This window comes from Diuraphis noxia, unplaced genomic scaffold (genome assembly GCF_037042655.1).
Source record: "Diuraphis noxia isolate RWA-SAM2 unplaced genomic scaffold, SU_Dnox_SAM2 contig0003, whole genome shotgun sequence".
Taxonomy (NCBI): Eukaryota; Metazoa; Arthropoda; class Insecta; order Hemiptera; family Aphididae; genus Diuraphis; species Diuraphis noxia.
In genome coordinates, this window is record NW_028301713.1 from 41,695,446 (window position 1) to 41,714,527 (window position 19,082).

At 29.9% G+C, this 19,082-nt stretch overlaps 3 protein-coding genes and 1 pseudogene across 5 annotated transcripts in view; 2 read left to right on the forward strand and 2 right to left on the reverse strand.

Moving 5' to 3' along the window:
• Positions 1–19,082, forward strand: part of LOC149057377 (uncharacterized) — a 133,237-nt pseudogene that overhangs the window by 64,066 nt on the left and 50,089 nt on the right.
• Optix (optix) overlaps positions 1–19,082 on the forward strand; it is a 52,478-nt gene that overhangs the window by 11,882 nt on the left and 21,514 nt on the right. The window lies entirely within an intron of this gene.
• Positions 6,387–12,179, reverse strand: LOC149057379 (uncharacterized). Of its 3 annotated transcripts, none has more exons than XM_089224327.1 (12): positions 11,882–12,179; positions 8,690–8,908; positions 8,486–8,608; positions 8,095–8,274; positions 7,927–8,007; positions 7,792–7,833; positions 7,618–7,698; positions 7,463–7,540; positions 7,246–7,311; positions 6,918–7,165; positions 6,695–6,854; positions 6,387–6,534 (listed from the first exon to the last, which is right to left on the reverse strand). In XM_089224327.1, the coding sequence occupies exons 2-12, from the start codon at positions 8,886–8,888 to the stop codon at positions 6,404–6,406; spliced, it is 1,389 nt and encodes a 462-aa protein (XP_089080453.1). In that variant the 5' UTR covers positions 8,889–8,908; positions 11,882–12,179; the 3' UTR covers positions 6,387–6,403. The 3 variants fall into 3 exon arrangements, with proteins under 3 accessions (XP_089080453.1, XP_089080454.1, XP_089080452.1); XM_089224328.1 differs by having other exon boundaries at positions 8,095–8,175; positions 8,690–8,918; XM_089224326.1 differs by having other exon boundaries at positions 8,690–8,918.
• LOC149057380 (uncharacterized) lies at positions 9,243–11,607 on the reverse strand. Its single transcript, XM_089224325.1, has one exon. It carries the CDS (start codon positions 11,393–11,395, stop codon positions 9,251–9,253), a length of 2,145 nt encoding a protein of 714 aa, XP_089080451.1. The 5' UTR covers positions 11,396–11,607; the 3' UTR covers positions 9,243–9,250.

Consider the following 19,082-nt stretch of genomic DNA (forward strand, 5'->3'; position numbering starts at 1 on the left):
TTTGATATGAATACTATACATACTTTGTTTAAATGCTAAAAGAACAAGTGAAATAGGAATTTAATATAACTTACAATATCTGTTTTATCTATAATATCTACACATTTAATCGTATTATAATGCACAACGAAATGCTGTGAAGCAATATACTTGTATCTGCAGTTGCATACCTATCTATTTGATTTTATGATACTCCCTATAGGTACATAACAAGTATTCGATTAGTATGGATGGTCCATTTCTCAGTATCTAAGGTTTTTTTTATTAAAAAACAAAAACTATTATTTTTTAAATTTTGTTCTACTTTTGATTTGGAAATTAATTATAAAAATAAAAACCTAAATAATGACAGCAACAAATAATATTGACATTTTTTTGGGAAAACAAAATTATTGTAAAAAAAGTCCCTATATTGATGTAGGGTTAGCCAGATACAATTGATCAGCACCAGCTGTTTTGCTTAATATATATTTCATATCGTATATTATATACCTATATAAGAGAGATTGTGAAAGAAAGAAGTCGGTTGCAGGTCAGTCATCGATCCGTGAACTGTAGGTACATGTGTATTATTATATTAATTTTTGCAGTCGCTTAAAGCAAGCGTGGAATTGTGCAGGTCCGCCGTCTCAAAACGCGGCCTGTGGTAAACCGGCTCGACAAATCCAGTGCAGGAAAAAAGTTCGCCACGCGCGACGCGTTCATTATTATTTATTATTGCGTCGTCCGAACAGCGATCTGCCTAGTGTTGACGTGCGGCATATAATAATAACCGTGATCGTGAACGTTGTAAATAATATTGCGCGACCATTTTGTCGAATTAATTCCGGGATTTTGAGCGCGTGCAAAACGGCTGCTGCAGCAGCAGGCGTATGTATACTGTTACACTGTCGGCGGCGGTGCGTCTGTTGGTCGTGCGCGCTCAGCCGATCCTTAACGCGTGATGATAATAATAACGATTAATGATAAATAATATAAATCGTGTGCGTTTTCGCGGCCACCATAATAATATAAAACATACAGAATGATTTACCAAACATTCTCATTTCTTGCCATATTTTTCTTCAATAATGCAGTAATTCTATATCTATAATTTTTAAAACGTGTAAACTGCCTATTTAAAGATAACATTTTAAAAATTTTCAGATTTTTTTACCCCTTATATATAAGGTGGAGATGTAAACTTCTGTTTTCAAATGAAAACCATGCTTTTTTTACTGTACATTATTAAGCGGATAATTTTTCTGAAAATGTTGACGTATCGAGATCAAAACTCCAACGAGTAGTTTTTGAGTTAACTACTTAAATTCTTCAATTTGGGTTATAGGGTAATTATAGGATCGTGATTAAGGGTTCAGATTCAGGAGATGTGGGGGCTATGACGAATTTAAATATTTATTTATATATAGTGATTATTAATTTATAAATATTTGTAATTTATAAAATTATCCGGGTACTATAAAAACTTGATCCAGTTTTACAATTTTTCAAAATTACATCTACATAAAAATGTTGTAAAACCATTTTTAAGGACTATTATTTTTAGTAACAACAATTTATCTTTACTATACCATATAATTTACAGTAAAAAAGGGGTTCCCATTTGAAAAACAGAAAATTGTATCACCACAGGACACTTCTTAAGCAGTATAAAAAAAAATCTAAAGAATTTGAAAATATGATCATAACGAATATTTAAAAATTCCAAAATTTGAACAAATTCATTATTAATGAAAATAATTTGAGTGAGCATATATTTAGTGAATCACCCTGTATATAATATGCGTGTATCGGCGACTAGCAAATGTGTATAACACATATGGGCCGACTATATACGTATTATAGGTATAAGTATACCTACGTCGTCGCGTCGTGCCGCCGACGATGTCGCCGCCACGGTACCCGGTATCCGGTTACGACCCGGACCGCGCGCACGCAACAAGTCTATCCCGTTTACACGGCTCATTGATTCGGGTTTTCCATTATCATATATAATATAATATAATATTATATTATTATATATATGCTACGCCGTGTCCGAAGCGCGGCGGCGCGGGCGATACACGACATCGCAACGGTATTATTGATCCCCGCGCGTTTGCTGAAAAAAAAAACCGGTTGGCTTTGTGTCTTGGGCCGTACGCCGCCGCCGCAAAGTCGTTGTAACCCTATACACGCGGGCGCGCGCTCATCTATACATATTGTATTAATATAATATTATTATATTATATCATTAACCACCGTAGTGCCGTGTGGCAATAACGATAATAATAATATTGTCATATTATCGCGAAGTGACCTCGATTTCCTGGAACCTCTATACTTGCGGTAGTCGCAGTGAAATAATAATATACTTTCGTCGACCCAAAGGGTTATGATAGCCATGTATACGCACTGCACACATATTATTATATTGTGTTACGTACCACTCTTTCCGCACACCGCGACTCATTCAGACGTATAAATAGGCATCAGCAATAAGTCTCTCTTTTTTCTAAACCTAAGGGTGGGATAGAAACCAGTTATCATATAACATTATATTTTGTGTAATAGTCTATCGTCTATAATATTATTATCTATCAGTGATTGGGGACGTATATAACCTTTTAGTTTTTAATTAACTTTCGTTTTCTCGCGCGGTTTTAAATATCTACTATAATATTATGAGCAAAACGAGACCGTGCTTTTACAGCAATGTGCAAAAACTCAAGGATATAAAAATAAATGTCACTTATTAGTGCCTTTTAATTGATGAACGCCCACGATGTACAAAAATATACTCGCAGACGACTTTAGAGTGACGCGTTGTCGTCGCCCATGACAGATGTGTTACGTCAAACGCGTTGTTGTATATGCTTAATACTTATATGTATAATAGTATTACGGGGAAGTGTAAAAAGGGGCCAAGTGAGCATAATATTTATATTTGGTGTGTATACATCATGTCTCCATTGCATAGATATATACGATATACCACGTCGTTGGTGGGCGAATGGATGGTATATATACCTGCTAACCTAACCTATGCGCGTACTATATGCGACGGGTGTCATCTCGTTGTACACATATTTATATATAGGTTTATAATATATATTTATACGTGTACGAAAAAGTTGTTTTAATAGTGACAGCAGCAGGCCCCTGAGACCGGATAGAAGTATAAAAAATAAACGTTCTATAGATAGCTTTCGCATGTCATTTTTCAATACATATTCTACATATTATACAACATTTTAAGTGCACATGATGCAGTCTATGATTGTTAGTGTCCAAAAGTATATTATTATAGTTCGTATACTCGGAACAGTCGGAACTCGCCTAACTCATACCTATCACCGGGTTAATTCTTTATTGAAATGTATTAATTGTTATAGACTATAGCTACTGTCTTCCGCTATAAACTATTCCTTAGTTAAAAATTTAAAATCACTCTGCATAATAAGCACCTGCAGTAAGGTACCGAATTGTATACTGTTTTTCGCTGATTCTCTGAAGTCACTGATCACACTCCTGTTGCAGATAACTTACTTGATACATATGATGGGTGTTGCAGTATTACTATCAAGTGCTTTATAATAATTTATATTATACTATTAAAGTTTATAAACGTCATGAAATACACGTCCTCTAAAAATGCTCCGTGATAATATTATCGTCGTATAATTGTGTAAACGCGGGAGCAGCACATTATATTAATGTTATGTATATACGCGCTCGAATATATTATATTATATTTCACGTGATCGCCGCGTGTCGTGTTATATACTTATAATAATATTATGTAGGTATTTTTCTCGTGCACCGTTTCATTGATACGGTTGTCGGTGGCGGCAATGGCGGTATACATTTCAACACTCAAACACTCAGTGTCGTCCGTCACCTGGACAGAACTATTATTATGCATATTATATCGGCGTACGTATATTATACTCTCGAAGTGTACTCGTGTATAGGTCACATATAGAGTGTAATCATACTCAGCTGGAGACCACGGGTGTAATAATGCATAGACATATATGTATGTAAGTATAATATACAGAGTCGTAGTCTGGTAATTAGCCAGGACCGACGACCGGAGGAGCGCGCCTACACGCTGTGCCAAACCCGTTGTGGATTTGTCCGACGACACACACATCATAATAATATAATACTATTTACGGGCGTATGTGTGTGTGTATAATATATATATATATATATAGGGGTTGATGGAGTATGCTATCACATTACACTCCGACAACAATAATAATCTGTGTCCCTATAAGCCGCCTGCGCTGCAGCTCAATATTATCAAGCCTTCATAGCTTATATCCTATCCTCATAGTGCGTCGTACTGCAGAATTACGACAGTTGATAGGCTCCGAAAGCGTACTAACTATATTTAATAAATAAAATATGTAAAATAACAATAATATAATTATAATTATTAGAGTCACTGATGTACTCGCGTATACTTCTTATATCAAATGGTTACGAACTATATACGGGATAATCATTTAAAGAGACAGCATTCGTATAATAATATCATATATAATTGTTTGCGTAAACAAATCACAATATTAATAATTTTCTCAATTATATTCCTATATAATATATAGTCCACGACCAGCCGAGACATCTGACTTCATTCGAATCAGGAATCTTTATTAAATTTGTTAATCGTCGTGAGGGGCCGCGTTGAATGATTCGAATAAATCGAAAACCGAAATCGCACCCTCTCCTAAAGGCAAAGTATGCAAACGCTTTTCGCTTTTCGTGGGCTTAAGCGTACACACTATCACATGATACGGTATTATTATACATGCGTTAGTAGCCGTATACGGTTCGTATAAAAAAATATTTTTAAAAAAACACTTCACCACAACCGATGATTTCGGGAGGAGGACCGCGAAGAGACATCGTGGTGTAAAGAATAAACGCGTGTACCTATATATTACATAATAATATAATATATATTATATATATATATATATTGTGCCGACCGCGATCGTTGCGACGAGATTGTCACGTCGTGGGCGCCCCAGACTTCCGTTTCGGCTGCGACGGCGGTTCGACTGCTGCTGCGGGCCATCTTGACAATGGCCCGCGGCGGAGGAGTTCACAGCCGCCACTGCACCGATGAGTTTCTGGTGGCGGCGGCGGCGTTTCAGATTACACACACGAAGCACACGCTCCCCGTCGGATCGGGTCCACCTGGTTTGCGGTCATCGCGGCGGTTTACCTATACATAATATAATATACTAATATTATATATAGCTTTTGTACTGGGGCGCATCACAGATGTGTGTGTATATAATACACTACCGTCGCTTCTCTCTCTCTCTCTCTCTCTATATATATATATATATATATATATATATATATTATATATACATATAGGTACAGCGGAAAAAAAAAATAGAGGTAAATAGTATACCTATATATATATATATTATGTATCGTTTGGGAGATGAACAAAAAAAACCTCGTGACGAAATTTATACAAGGGCTTTCTTGACGGTCGACAAACGATAATATAATATTGCATTATGCCTGCGTGACGTTATGTATAAGTATTTTAGGTATATATAATATAGTTAGATGAATAATATTATACATACATATCCTAGCTGACGGTATATGTTTGCCGCACGTTCTGTTATACGATATTATAATACAATATATTGGCCGGTGCGTGGTCTTTGCCGGTCGCCGTCCCACACAGCATAGATATATTTAATAAAAGCCTATTAAATATAAAATATTGAATATTGAATTAAGAAATATTAAATCAACATTTAAAAATATTTGAATAAATGTTTATTAAAGCTTAATTAAAGTTTAAATTTCATTGTTTGAACCCTTTTGTAATGTTGAACTAACTTTAAAAACTAAACTTTATTTAAAATTGCTTTGTAATACCTCAACAATATTATATTTTAATATTGCATTAAACTTAGATCTTATAGATATGTATTCATTTATTGTATAGAAAATACAATATTATATTATTATAAATACATATAATACTAACAAGTACCTTAGAAGGTGTTTATGAAGGGGTGCAATTCCCCTCTAAAATTTGTCTCCTATTATGCACTTGAAAATTATTTTTTTCATCGTTATTATTATTATACACCATTTATTAAGATTTGTATAACCCCCCCCCCCCATACTGAATACTAATACATTATAATATTAAATAAATATTTTACAACAAAATTGAAGAGTTGGATTTAGGAATATAAAATTGTATTATTTTGATGTATGAACAATTTATTATATATTAATTATATACTCATGAATATAATAAAATATTATAGCATGAAAAGAAAAAACTGTAACTTATGGTATTTGTAGCCAATATAAAATTATAAGATTAATGAAAAAAAAAAAGATATTACAAAAAATACTGATAAACAACTAATTATATATTTTCAATTATTTTTTCATTTAATCTTTTTACACTAAACGGAGCTTGTGCTAAATGGTATTTTAATCGTTCCTCCATTTCATTTTGGTCGACGTTCTTTACTTTGTTTTGATTTTTAACAGCATCTATAACCAAATACAAATATCTGTAATTTAAGTTATAAAGAAAGGTTAGAATCTAGAACTGCTACCTCATCAGTAGTGGTGTTGCATTAATAGATTTTAATTTTAAGTTCAAATTATATTATATATTTAATAATTAGATATCAAATGGTATTATTCTTACCAAAAATAACTGAACATAAATTTAATTTACAAAACTTCTGTTTTCCCTTTTTGCCAGTAAATGAAAAATTGGATAGTAAGACATCAGTAAATAATTTATAAACTATTCTTTTTATAATAGCTTTTACAGAATTTCCTCCCAAATGTGACAAATCATTTACCTAAAATAAATATTTCATTGTTTATTGTTATGTATAAAAAATTTAAATTAATTATTTGCATACCAAATAGTCACGCATATCTTTATCTCTTATTTTTTCTTCAATAACTTCAAGATATTCAAGATCGTTTATTGGCCAGTTGAAGTCGTCTAAGAATTCATTGTTAGATGAACACTTAATAATGCTGTTTCTTAACATTGATGTACTATCTAATTTAGATAGAATTTCTTTTTGTTGCATACTTAGATGTTTAATGTCAGTTTGAATATATACCATATTTCTTAATATAGACTTTAATATTTTTTGAGTACCTATAACAAGTTTGAAGTTTAAACTAATACAGTTTTAATTGCTAGTAGGTATTGATATACCTATTACGCTATAAACTAACCATTATCAACTGCTGAATTACTACAGTTTTGAGAACCACTGTCAATTGTTTGTAATAGTGTACAACCTATAATAATACAATTGAAAAAATCACTAAATATCACTATAGAAAATCAGATATTTTTGTATGTAAAAAAGTTAACTAATATATATAACCACGGGCTTAGTAGATCTTATAAGGCCGTGAATATAACTTATTATAATATTCTTGTTTTTACTTTTTTTTCTGTCATTGGTATTGGACTTTGTAGATGTTTGTTCAGTTTGTTCATAATTATGCGTAACCTTGCTTATAACTAGAAAGAACAAATAAATAAATAATAATATTATTATAAATCCAACAATTGATTTCAAATAATTCACATAAACCTACAAGGAGAAACTTTATTTTCAATAATTGATATTTCAAAAGATTCTTCATCTGACAGCATGTCAAAATTTATTTTGTTGTTGTCTGTAAATTAAAAGAAAAATATATACAGTAGGCACCTAAAGCTTATAATAATATATAAAAATATATCAAACTAATATAAGTAAATATATTTACATGATTTGTTTTTATCATCACAAAATTCAAGTTTTCTTGAAACTAAAAAGAAAATCAATTGAAATATTTAAACTATTTGCACACTTTGGTAGCTATAAATTGTTTATTGTTTAATACTGATATTTTGGAACATACCTGTACTAGAGATAACTTTTTTAGTACTTGAATCAATTGTTTTTAATGATATTTTATCAATAGATGCACTTCTTATGTGGTCTATATTAATCAAAGTCAAAGTTTAGTATCTATTTATAGACAATTTATTTGGAAATGCTTATTAGCTATCATTTTATAATAAGTTACCTTTAGCAGCAGCTTTTAAAGGAGATGGTGACCAACCACTAATTGAAACAGGTGACTCATCAACTGAAGGGTGCTTAGAAGCTGCAAAATGTTGATGGACTTCAGTTTCGCGTTTCTTTTTATTATTTCCAGGGAAATGTAGAGACTTTTCGGGCAGATTATCAGGGGCAATATAATTTTCTATAAGTCATTAATCATATATACAGTACTATAATTTATTTTAGTAATTAAAATGCAAATAGTATAAATCATATTAGGTATATTATATTGATATACATTAGAACATTATAAAGCTATTTCAATAGATAGTATATAGGTAACCTTGTGAAAATGGATTATATATTATTATTTTAATAAATAATATCAGTTTATTATTTGCTATTATATTTACCTGAAAAAACAGGGCATTCAATTGATGATTTAAGTTTTTTTGTCTTAGGTTTAATTTCATCTTCATCAAGATCGGAAATGTACATTGCCTTTTTAGCCTTTTGTTTTGCAATTGCTAAAGATTCTAAACAAAATAAAAAATCATACATTCACACATAAGATATTATAACTATATACATTATATTTGTAATTACACAATTATTACCTATTCCTGAGCTCATTACTCTTGCTTCTAAATACTCATATTCAATTGTATTTGGTATGCTACACTGCTCGATCAATCTTTTGGTATTGTGAGGTTTTTTTGGCCAAGCGCAAGTACCATTTTTATCTGAATACCAAAATCTTGGAACAGCTGCTACGCTATTATCTCCAAAAAAATGGACAACAGAAAATGTTGCCATTTTTTCAATGTTTGGGAAAACTAAAAACAACTAAAGTTATTTAAATTTAAAAAAATAGTAGCAGGTATGAAAAATTAATTATATCAACTTTCAACAAAATTTAGAATTTTAAAATATAAATAGCAGGAATAAATTAAAAATACCAATATCCTTTTAAAAAATTAAATGCTTAAAATATCAAAACATAATAAGTACCTATTCAAGTTCAATCACTTATAGAGTAATACAGTATTTCATCATAATATTATAATTATTGGTATTGAAAATAATTTTATACAATATTTAAAATTAAGAACATATTTACAAAAATACTAAATTATATAATACAGACAATTAATAACTACAATGTCTTAATTAAAGTACTAATTATTTGATGAATGTAAAATAGGAAAAGCAACTTTACCAAGACTATTGTTTAGAATAACATATTTTGAAAAATTACATGTTTCTATATCAATTGTATAAAGGTGATTAGACAGTTCATTCACAATAGCTATACCTATTTTCATACTATTAATTGGTTTTTCATAAAACGGATGAATTGTGTTGAATGATTGAGCTACAAATACTTTTTTCTTACTACTTTTATGAACACATATATTAACAACTTTAAAAATATTAAGTTTGCCTCCAAAAGTATAACCTATGTAAGCATCAGAAAATGATTTTACATTAATTTTTATATTATCTTTTATAGCAATTTTAAACTCCGGTTTTATGCAGTCTTCGGGCAATGGTCCACCACTATATATCTTTAAATATTTTATATTGATACTAGACCTAGACCTTGTATTCAATTCATACTCACCAAACATTTGAAATTCATGGTATCGTTTTACAACCTGTTCCAATGGTTTCTCATGTTTTCGTATCATTTTTTTTAGAGTTTTCATATAGTTTTCAAATGGAAAACATGAGCAACTATCAAGGGAACCAAACTTTTTATAGTCATCAACAATGTGCAATAAGTTGTGTACATTAAGTGATATAAATTCCTTACCATATATTTCACAAAATTTGTCAACAAAATATTTTAATATTTTTTCAACAAAATTAACAAGGTCTGTGCTTACATTTGGTGCTAAAAGGATTCGAAAACTAACATGTAAACATAAAAAATGTAAGTAGTATTCATTATTTATAATGGTTTGTAAGACAACTGGGCCTGTATAAAGTAGAAATTGACGAAATTCAGTTGCCTTCCACCTAGCAACTTCATTCAGCCCCCGAGGAACTCTAGAAAAATCACTACAAACTGAAAGTCTCAAAGCTAAAAGTTCTTTAGTAATATCGTTGACTTTTTTACTCTGCAATCTAACCGAAACAGGAGCATTCTTAATACATCCAAGCCACAACAAAATTAATTTTTTTGTAACTCCTAAGCAAACTAGATGCATGTAGTCAATGCTAATACTATTTACTATATCTATACCAGGTATTTCAGTTATAATAGAAACTTCATCAGTCATATGGAATTCTTCATCAGTTCTATTTAAAAAATCTATGTGAGTTCTCTTAGTAATACAATCTGTACCGGGAAAACAGACTCTATGTTCAAAATAAAAACCACTTATTAAACACCTAGTACAGGAATAATAACCAGTATGTCCTTTAGTTTTTAAGATGAAACTCTTTGCAGGTAAATCACAACATATAGCATCTATAATTACTTGTTTTATACCGAATGCTGTTTGAAACCCTGTTTGATATAATTTTTTTGTTTCGTTCACGAATTCTAACAAAAAAGGATTGCAGTTTAGAGGCTTATCTTTACCCCAGTACAACCCAATTAAAAAAACGTGAGGTTTATAAACAGGATGACGAACATATCCAAGTATTGGCCAAAAACAGCTAGATGAACTTTTGGTCAAGGGCAGACCATCAATCCCTACAACTATTTTGATTTTATCTTCAACAAAATATTCATGGTCAGAGTTAGAAATACTCTTCAAACTATTATGTATTGAGAAATAATAAAAACTACCAGGTGTCACTGTCTGTATTTGTAAAGGTTGGACAGATGATTTAGTTTTTAATATAGTTCTGGCATCTACAGGAAAATAATTATGACACTTATGTATTTTTAAAACTTTCAATAATGCACTCAAAGCAACTTGAGAAATATTATAAGATACAGCCCATTTAGCCAAATTATTTAAAATTGATGAATCTGTTTCATTATCTATGGAGTGATATTCATTTGGATATTCATTAGTATTATTTATTTTATTCTCATCATCCTCAATATCAGAATTGGACGAAAAACTAATTGCATCATATTCATCATTACACATATTATTTATCGTACCATCAAGGTGAATTAGATTTGGTACCAGCAAAGAGTTTGATTCGGAATTTAGATCTAAACTGGCACTATAACTAGATACATTTGGTTGATCAATACTTTCTAGTTCACTATGAATAATTTCATTATCCAGTTCTATCAATTCTAATTCCTCTAAATACCTTCTGCGCTTAGTAGATTTGCTAATGGCCGAGTATGACATAATAAAGTATAGAATATACTTTTAAAAGAATTCAATTAGAAGTTCTAATGCAATGAATTTCAAATAGAACTAAAAAAGTAATAGTGAATTAAGGAACATAGAACACAGAGTTCAATACCTAACAATCTGCAATTAGACTTAATAAAATACAAGCATAGCAGATACCCAAAACATTTTTAAATATAATACAAAACTGATAAAATAGGTAATTATTATACTACCATGTTTAACATTAGATACATACATAACATTATAATTTAAAGTGTAGTGTATAATTCAAGTACAACTAAAAATGCATAGATACCTATTAAGTACCAACAGTATAATATATTTAAAAATCAAACTCTTATAGGTTATAGGCGGGTATAAAGAAATAAGATTTTGCCAAAAATCAAAATACCTACATAACTATTATAGGTACTGAGTATACATTATATTATATAAGTATAATAGGCACTGACTTATTACTTAATAACTGTAACTTACCGTATTTTCGATGATATTATAATCCCACAAAAATAAAATAACGCACTGAACGCAGCATGTAATCACAACTCACAAATTTGAAATCACAACGACGACTCGACGACACGACGCAGTGAAATGAAAAAAAAAACCGTTTATAGTGTTAAATGTCGATAACGCGCGTGATGTCCATTACTCCATTACACGCGAATAGCATACGCATACGGGCACACTGACACGACAACTATAATAGACACGAGTGCACGAACACAAACAACTTCAGAATAACCTGATAAGATGGGCCTTATCGATAAAAATAGTTACCACAATAATAATATAATAATATATTAATATGAAATATAATAGTAATGCCCAAAGTATAAGTATATAATATTAGACATAATACCCGGTTAAATTTATAATAATATTATATAAGCTGATTACACATTAGGCGATTCGAATCCGCGTTTTAAAAACGTCGTAATTATAAATAAACACGGACGATTTACAAACGTTTTTAAACCTAGGACGCTCGCGTCCAAGTGAAACGGGCCTTAATGTACCTATATATTTTATGTCCTACGCGTAAACTTTAGATTTGGCCAATAATTCATAATAATATTTAAAGTTATTTTTATTATACTTTCATTCCTTATAAGTTATAATCATACCTGTGTATCGCTATTTAGTATTTATTAAAATTATGAAAACTGCAGGGACATAATATATACGAAATTATTATATTATAGTAACAATATAATAATGTAATAGATACGCAATATGTTCTCCGCTCATCGGTCTATAGTTTTAATAAATAAAGTAAACACCACAAATATAAACCTGTACAATAGATAACATATATAGAGCGGAATATATATATAATGCGCAGCAAGACTATTATTTAGTCATACAACACTGAATATAATATGTGCACATCTTTTTTTACGGTACGCTTCCCTTATAATAAGTTCTTTCACTAAAAAAGACACTGAAAAAAAATTACCACCTACTCACATAGAAAATATAATTAGTATATAATTATTATAATATAAATTGGGTTTTGTTATTTATTAAATAATATATTTTAAAAATTAAATCAAGATTCATTTTTAACATTGAATAATAATTGTGTTTGTTTAATATTTAGTTTAATTAATTGATAAAATATTATTATTTAACGATAATTCAATATTAATTATTTTATATTTTTTTAAATGCTTTTAAATATTTAAATTTAAATATGTTTTCTTTAATATTTATTAAAATTTTAATAAATTTTAAAATTTAAATATTTAAAATTTAATTTATAACAAATATTTATTCAATCAGTTTCATTGAAAAATGCTGTGTGGGGTCGTTTGCCATTACCAATGGACCGTGCGTTATAATATCATACCGTCTCGCGTGCTAGTGTGCCGCATAATATCCTATACGCTAAATAGACGACGACTCATCTCATATAATTTTTTTTTACAATAATATACTCTTTCACTTCTCTAACCCAACTAAATATTTATATTTATAAAATTATAAATGCATGTATGTATGAAAAAATACATTTTTTTTTCATTCATGGATTGCTCGAAGTCGCATCACGGACCGGTATCGTTTATCTACATATTATAACACACACACACACACTTGTTTTGGTTAAGCCGACATACGGCGTACATCCGTGGTGGTCTGTCGCGCATGCCTATATATACTTGAGCCCCTAAGGCGGTCAATATACCTGTATGATGCTGTACATGCATGCATAAAATTATATGAATAAATAATATCTACTTAAGACGAGCGTGAGTCGTATGATTCACGTCCTGGTTTGTATATATTATATATATTACATTAGTATATATACATATATTTTGTGCACCATTGACGTTTTTTTCGCCAATTATAACATCATGAATCGGGATTATATCGTTTAGGAATATCAAGTATATTTTTTTTTATAAGCATATTACCTACTCATAAAATATAATTTGTTTAAAATATATTATATAAATGAATAAAAGTAGACTAATATATTAGGTAGTTAAAAACCGTAGGTATACGCTCAAAATCCGTCAAATTATTGTTTGATGGTATTACCTGATCAATTATATGTATAAACGCGAGAACAACGAGATCGTCTTAGCTTTTATATATTATGTATTTATGTATATTTATTTATTTATCGTTAAAATATTATAAAGATAGTCTATAATCTATCAGAGAAAGTTCTAGCAATTTACCTGTAACCTGTACATAATTACTCACATGTCTGTGTTTTATAAACATAAAGCGATATACATATCAATTATTCCTGGATATTATATTTTTCGTACATCGTTCGTCACGATGTTTATATAAATGTAGTTTTAGTTGCATTTTGTATTGCTTGTTTAATATAAAGTACATAAATATTATGTGCGTTGAAATATGATGTTCTTGCATGTATATGTGCGTCCATCTTATAGTACCATAAAAACTCAAAAATTATGAAAATGTTTATAGAAAATTGTAGAATAGACGAGTCAATAATGGTTGACGAAAATATAGACATTTTAATAAAACAGAAATCTTTCTTAGTATGTACTATGTTGCATAATCTCGTTTGACATCGTACGCATAATGTATGATTATATATATACGTTACATTGTTAATATATAATTTATTGTAATAAGGACGCACGACAAACAATATTCAAACGCCCGCGCAGGTCGTTGATAATATATTCATTTATATTTATATTCATTTATTTATTGTAACGCGTGATAATTATTATTGATAATACCATAATATTATATTATATATACGGCACGCGACTACCGAACGATAGAATGAAGGAGGCGGCGGCGATGAGTGGGCGGGATGCGCAAAGGGCCTGCACTCGACGGCGGCTGACGAAGAGGATATCACTCTTGTGTTCCCCGTCGAATCCGTCTCTCCAAGTCATTTACTGGCAGTAAATTACTGCAGTAACTACGCACTAAGGCGGCTATATATAGCGACTATACGACAATGACGACGACGAACTGATTATATATTGTATAAATAATTTTGGCCGCCGCGTCGTTTCGAGTGTTTGTCAAACAGACGACACACTGTCAAATTTTAATTGAGCGTCGTCTGCATTACGCTTATGTAGTATAATGTGTATGTTATATTTCTATTATTCCGAGTTCCGACTTTAGTCCACTATAGCAGTCGCGCGATTGACGAGTTTTTCGTGGTAACAACGATGATGATGACTTAACAAAAATTTCGTCGATTGACGTATATCTATTAATAGTCAATATTTCAATAAACGCACTATATAATCAGTTTTTCCACGTAGAGAATATTTCAATATTATATGTAATAAATACTATGCATCGCAGAGATATAAATAATATCACACTCCGCAAACACCAATGTATTTATATATATATATAGGTAGCTATGATAATTGATAGCTATATTATATAAATACATTTTTTTTATAAATTATGTGTTCCTTGTACATTAATATTTTTACCTTTAATTACGACTATACCTACTTAATACTTATATTGTATAGTTTTACACAAATATATTGCGTAATGTGTGACTAAATTTGAAACCGTGCCCAGTATCACAGTATGAATATAAACCTACTGACTTTAAGTCATCATAAATTTAATGTATTCATGAATAATATGCATTAATATGTATATTAACAGTGGGAGAGGAGCTAATTTTTAGTTTAGTATAGCTAAGGACTAAGGCCTTCGTGATTTAGTTATATACTTGGGATTATATTATTATATATTCAGGTATGTATCCTATATATACAATATACATAATAATATATATACGCAGGCACATAATATATCTTTACAATGATTTGACATTACACTAGTATATCACTATATCCAATATACATAATAGTTTATACATAATAGTATATTGATGCCTGATACTAATATAGTGTATAGTGTCGATGAAAATCCCATTAAAAGTCGACTGGGGTGTACGTTATAATGTTGCAGTGAGAATTTGAAAGAAAACATCAAACGGCCTTAAACTATAAGCCCCTTACTGTGACCGGCACGCGCACTTATTACTTATCCGTGGCAGGCACCTTTGACGCCAGCTTTCAAGCATTTTTAATTCTTAGTTTGAGCCTTTCTGCGTATTTTGTGTGACGCGCTTCTATTCCGTCACTGGTTTTAATCGATCGTTGGCGTAATTATTTGTCTGGGTAATATTTTTTGCACGTTTAAAAATCCTATACCCGTAGAGTCATAAAAGTATCAGTAAAAGTCCACTATATTATTCCACGTTGGGACTTGGCACGTATAAACATTTATTTCCTCTGGCTTCTCAGTCAACAATATTCCAGTAATTTAAAATATATATGTTAAGTAATAATTGATGTTATTTATCGGATGATATAGCTTTATTTTTATAAATTAGTTTATTATAAACGAATGATGTGCATTGACATTAAATAGTTTTTATTGTATGTAAATACCCAATAACGACTTCGAAGTATGATGTGGATTTTTCATGCATATATAATTTTATCAAAATTATTAAACTGAACGCGTTAAACATTTTTAAATTATTTATTTTTGAATGTTTTGAAAAATATAATAATTTATACTTTTTATATTTTTTTATGATAATCATTTGGGTATTAATATATATATTTTTTAAAGATTTTTCCTAGGTTACAATAATATGATCTGCACCATATATTATATATTTACATAATGTATAAAGATTTCTTGAAAAATCGAGCAAAATAAATACCCTTCAAGTGGTTTTTACTGAGTGACCTTCGGACAAACGTCATGAAAATGGATATTATTATTTTATAATTTATACATAGAATACGAAACTTATTACTGTAGTATAATAACTATATTTATCTAACATCATGACACCATGTTGCCCAACGCGTGAAGAAAAAGGAAATTGTCACTATGTGGTATAAATGTATAATATGCGCACGTCATTTTTTATATTATGCTTTTCAAACCTTTATAAATCAATTTTTACAAACACGATGACGCGCGCCTATATACACTGTAAGATCGCAGCGCGTTGCTATGACGAAACATCGCACGTGCTCCCACCCCCTTTGTAAGAAAAAAATACGGATAAACCTAGTCGTTCATAAATGCTCAGCTTTTTCGTAATATAGTTGCAGCTCAATGAAAGTTTTGGTATCTAAATTTTCCGACGTAAAAATTTATAAATATTCGCGTTTTGTATATTATGTGCGACGGAAACAGCCCTTAAGTATAGATCACGATGGCGCCATACAAACACGCTCATCACAGTCACCACAATGTAGGTAATCGAGTGTATTTCAAATTATAGGCGTTGCGTGTCGTCCATAAACACTTCCAAAAGAGGATCGAAGTTTTATTTTCCCTCGAATTTTCTGCTCTGGCGTTTCCTATTTTACCATGCTGTATTATATTATGTCCTGTGATCAGTTTTTAAAACACCACCGTTTGTTTTTTTAAGCGGCGCAGGTGTGGTTTCTGTATTGTATAGTGTATATACGAGTATAATATAACATATATTTTTATTATATTGTCGTCGGTTCAATACGAGATCCATAAATAATAATATCATTTAAATATTATTTATGCAAATTTAACACAATGGTGGTATGCACATATATGTTCATAAAACATAGGTAAATAATATGGTCACGGGAGTAACGAAATTACTATGTATAGATATATATTATATATACTGTATTATAATATGTGTAGTTTATATACTTATGTTATTTTATTTTTGTATATAGTACTGCACATCACGTCACAAATATTTAATATTATTTTTATACACTTATGTATATCTAAATCTATACATACGTGTACGTTTAATATTTTATGTATAATATAGGTGACGACAGTTGTTAGGATAACACATGTATTGAGTATATTAGGTATATAACATTATTATGACTTATGTATAAATATACATTGTAATATAGTATATACATTATTACTATATATAGGTACCTATATCCCGGACAAACATTTTTTTTAAAAGTATTATTGTTAATTTTTTGCCAGTATACCGAAACGAGAACGAATCGCGGGGTAAGGGAGTGGCGATGATGCGATGGGATGGTCGAAGAAGGGGGGTGGTAGTACTAGCTCACCGCCCGTTACGCATGATATTACAAAATGTATACGTATATATAGTATATACACACACGTATATATTATGTTCATATATATATATATATATATATATATATATATATATATATATATATATATATATATATATATATATATATATATATATATATATATATAATATAATATTTATGTATGCTATGAATGTATAATATGTATGTATATGCGTACCAAGTCGACCGTTACCCTGCGCAGTGTACGAGGGGCGTAACCATTGTGTCATCCCCGTCACACTGATTACGCAGAAACGACAATAATAATTATTACACCCCGTATTGTGGTGGTAGTGGTGGTATAGTAGAAGTTAGAAGTAGTAGTGGTGGTAGTAGTAGTAGCAGTATGGATAAGCGGTCGACTGGATAATGATAATAATAATATTATATATTATAAATATTGTATAGGGTTCTTTTTATATGACGTGTGTACAATGTAATCATTGCATATTTCAAAATATAATATAACGTGTCAATATATATGTGTATAATTATGGAAGAAACTATAACGGGGAACATCCGATATTATATATGTATACAAAATATATATTGTACGGGATAATACAATGGAGGACAATCATTATTTCAGAAAACACTAATGTTAATGAAAATATTTCTTTGAAATAACATTTTGTAGGTTTTTACTTTTTTAAAGGATAACAAATCTAAATTTTTAATTTCATATTCTAATAGGATTAATATTTTTATCTATATTTATCAAATTTCATACAAGTTATGTTTACTATACTTATACCTAAATACATAACTTATAAATATTTTAAGTTTAGATTGACTGAATAGTGATATTTTGCGGGATTTCTGCCCTTGTATATTTTCTACTCCGCTTATATACACTTTTAAATACTTACAAGTTATAAATTATAACTCATAAAATACTCATCCAAAATTTGATTATTATACATTTAGGTACTCCAAAAACATTTTTCTTGGGAATAAAAAGTTTTAAATGCATGTCGTAATTATGAACAGTTAAAAAAATTATAACTATTAAAAATAATAAAATATGTTAGTACTTTTTAAAATAATGAGTGTCT

What these genes read in the sequence shown, in the direction of transcription:
- LOC149057379 (XM_089224327.1), bottom strand. Translation starts at nt 8,888, where the DNA reads ATGGCAACATTTTCTGTTGTCCATTTTTTTGGAGATAATAGCGTAGCA. An exon ending in TGAATGCCCTGTTTTTTCAG is followed by an intron (nt 8,275 to 8,485) that starts GTAAATATAATA and finishes AATGACTTATAG; the next exon opens with AAAATTATATTGCCCCTGAT. An exon ending in TACCAATGACAGAAAAAAAA is followed by an intron (nt 7,312 to 7,462) that starts GTAAAAACAAGA and finishes GTATTATTATAG; the next exon opens with GTTGTACACTATTACAAACA.
- LOC149057380 (XM_089224325.1), bottom strand. Translation starts at nt 11,395, where the DNA reads ATGTCATACTCGGCCATTAGCAAATCTACTAAGCGCAGAAGGTATTTA.